At 47.1% G+C, this 1,902-nt stretch overlaps 1 protein-coding gene across 1 annotated transcript; it reads right to left on the reverse strand.

Annotated features, from left to right (window-relative positions):
• Nucleotides 1-349: 349 nt before the first annotated feature.
• On the reverse strand, nt 350-1,699 carry LOC149570734 (aspartic proteinase nepenthesin-2-like). The gene has a single exon (XM_089817264.1). The coding sequence runs from the start codon at nt 1,697-1,699 to the stop codon at nt 350-352; it is 1,350 nt and encodes a 449-aa protein (XP_089673390.1).
• Between the last annotated feature and the right edge of the window lie 203 nt (nt 1,700-1,902).

The raw sequence follows: 1,902 nt of genomic DNA on the forward strand, positions 1-1,902 counted from the left end.
TTAGATAAGATAAGTTTTGGAGAGAGCAAACATTTATTATTGACATTAGTGTGCTCAATATTGAAAACTGCACCCGTCTAACTGAAATACTGACAATGCATGTGCCTCGGTGGTTGTGATTACAACTTCAAATACTGACAGAAACTTTGACGCATTGCATTTCTTGTTATCATATATAATCAAACTTTCATTAAAAAAGAGTCGAGTCGAAATAAGGTTTTCTACTCATTTACTTATTTATTTATTTACTAAGATGGAAAAGCTTGTGCGTTAGAATAGAAGCAATGAGATAATAAGAGGAGATATAAAGAAAAACGATGCAGCCGATGAGTCCCCGGGTCTAGGCCGGCTATCCTGAAACTGGGTCGAAGTTCTGTTGAGACAACTTTTCACAATCAGCGGGAGTAAAAGAGATTATGTCATTCTCACTATCGTAGAGAATATGCAGATTCTCCTGCTGGAAATTTCCCAATATGGAAGGTACGCTCGCTGCCAATTCGGGGTCCATTTTTACTATGACCAGACACAACATATCTGTTTCCGGAACCGGATGAAAGCTATACTTTCCTTCCACAACGTAATCGGCACCTCCTTCCAAATGAAAAGTAATGTCCGGAAGACTGACTCCCGCAGACACCCGATAGCAGACACTGAATCCGGCAGGAGGACTATCGGCTACATCCAATCCGGGCACATCATTCAAAACCAGGGCAACTGCATCGAAGGCATCGGGCGACAAAAATGTCAGCGAGGGGCCCGAGTCGATGATGAACCCTCCACTTCCATCCTTCTTTATGTCGAAGGTCCCTTCTGAAATGTTCGCCAGAGTTGCGCCCACGCTGATTCCTTTCAGGGAGATGTAATAGAAAGAGTTCGTGTCGGACAGAGCGGAGTCCTTCATGAGTGGCGTAGACTTGACTTGGGTCCCATTTAACTCTGCTGCGCTGCCGAAGAAAAGAGGACTGGAGCTCGATTTGGTCTCGTAGGATGTCAGACAGTAAGAGAATTTCGACGATCCAACGTCCGTGGAACGAAGCTGAGAATTGAGCGAGAGGTCACCTCGTCCGAGCCCCACCACGCCGTCCGATTCGGAAAATACGTCTCCTTGCGTGTCGTGGCTGCACCCAAATGCCACACCCGGGATGGATTGCTGCTTTCCGCTGCTGTTCCACATGCTCACTGTCTCCTCCGACAAGATGCCCACTGTTTTCGATCCAACTCCGTAGGAAAAAGTGTACTCGCAGTCTGGGCTGCACGTTGGGGAGAGTAGGGCAGAGCAGAGGGGAGATGAACAGGAGATTTTGTGGTAGGTGCTTGATTTGGCAGGGTCGAAGATGGGGTCTGGCTGAGAATAGCAGTTAGTGCATGGTTTACACTGCGTCCAGATGAGATCGCTTGCAGTGTCAATTATGCCGATTGTTTTCACCGGCGGTGTTCCAATACCGAATGTCATCATGAACTCTGCAACGTTTTGCCCGCTCTTCACAGGCGCGCTCAAGTCGGGGAAGACAGATACTTGTCCTGCAACTGCAGCTTGTATTGTTTTGAGCCGGGCGTTGCTTCTGTGGACGGCATGAGTGATGTTTCTAGCCCACACGCGCCTCATATCTACACGGAAGGCTTTCACTTGCACTTGCATGTTCATCACCGTTATCAGCAGCAGGATTAAGGTGAGTACACCATAATTGATGCGTGCCATTGCAGAGCGATTTACAGCAACACTCTTAATGTTGCCATTTCCCTTCGCGGGTATTGGTTATTAGAAGAAGCCATTTGCCAGACGTACTTTGGACGGATGCAAATTACTGGTCATGTTTACATCAAGAGCAAGACCGCAACCTAGCTGAATGGTACGAAGAGATTTGGGCATGCGTGAAAATGTTCAAAACAAGAAAGAGCACG

This window comes from Cupressus sempervirens, chromosome 3, assembly GCF_028749045.1.
Source record: "Cupressus sempervirens isolate cs-2001-9-10 chromosome 3, ASM2874904v1, whole genome shotgun sequence".
NCBI classification, from domain to species: Eukaryota; Viridiplantae; Streptophyta; class Pinopsida; order Cupressales; family Cupressaceae; genus Cupressus; species Cupressus sempervirens.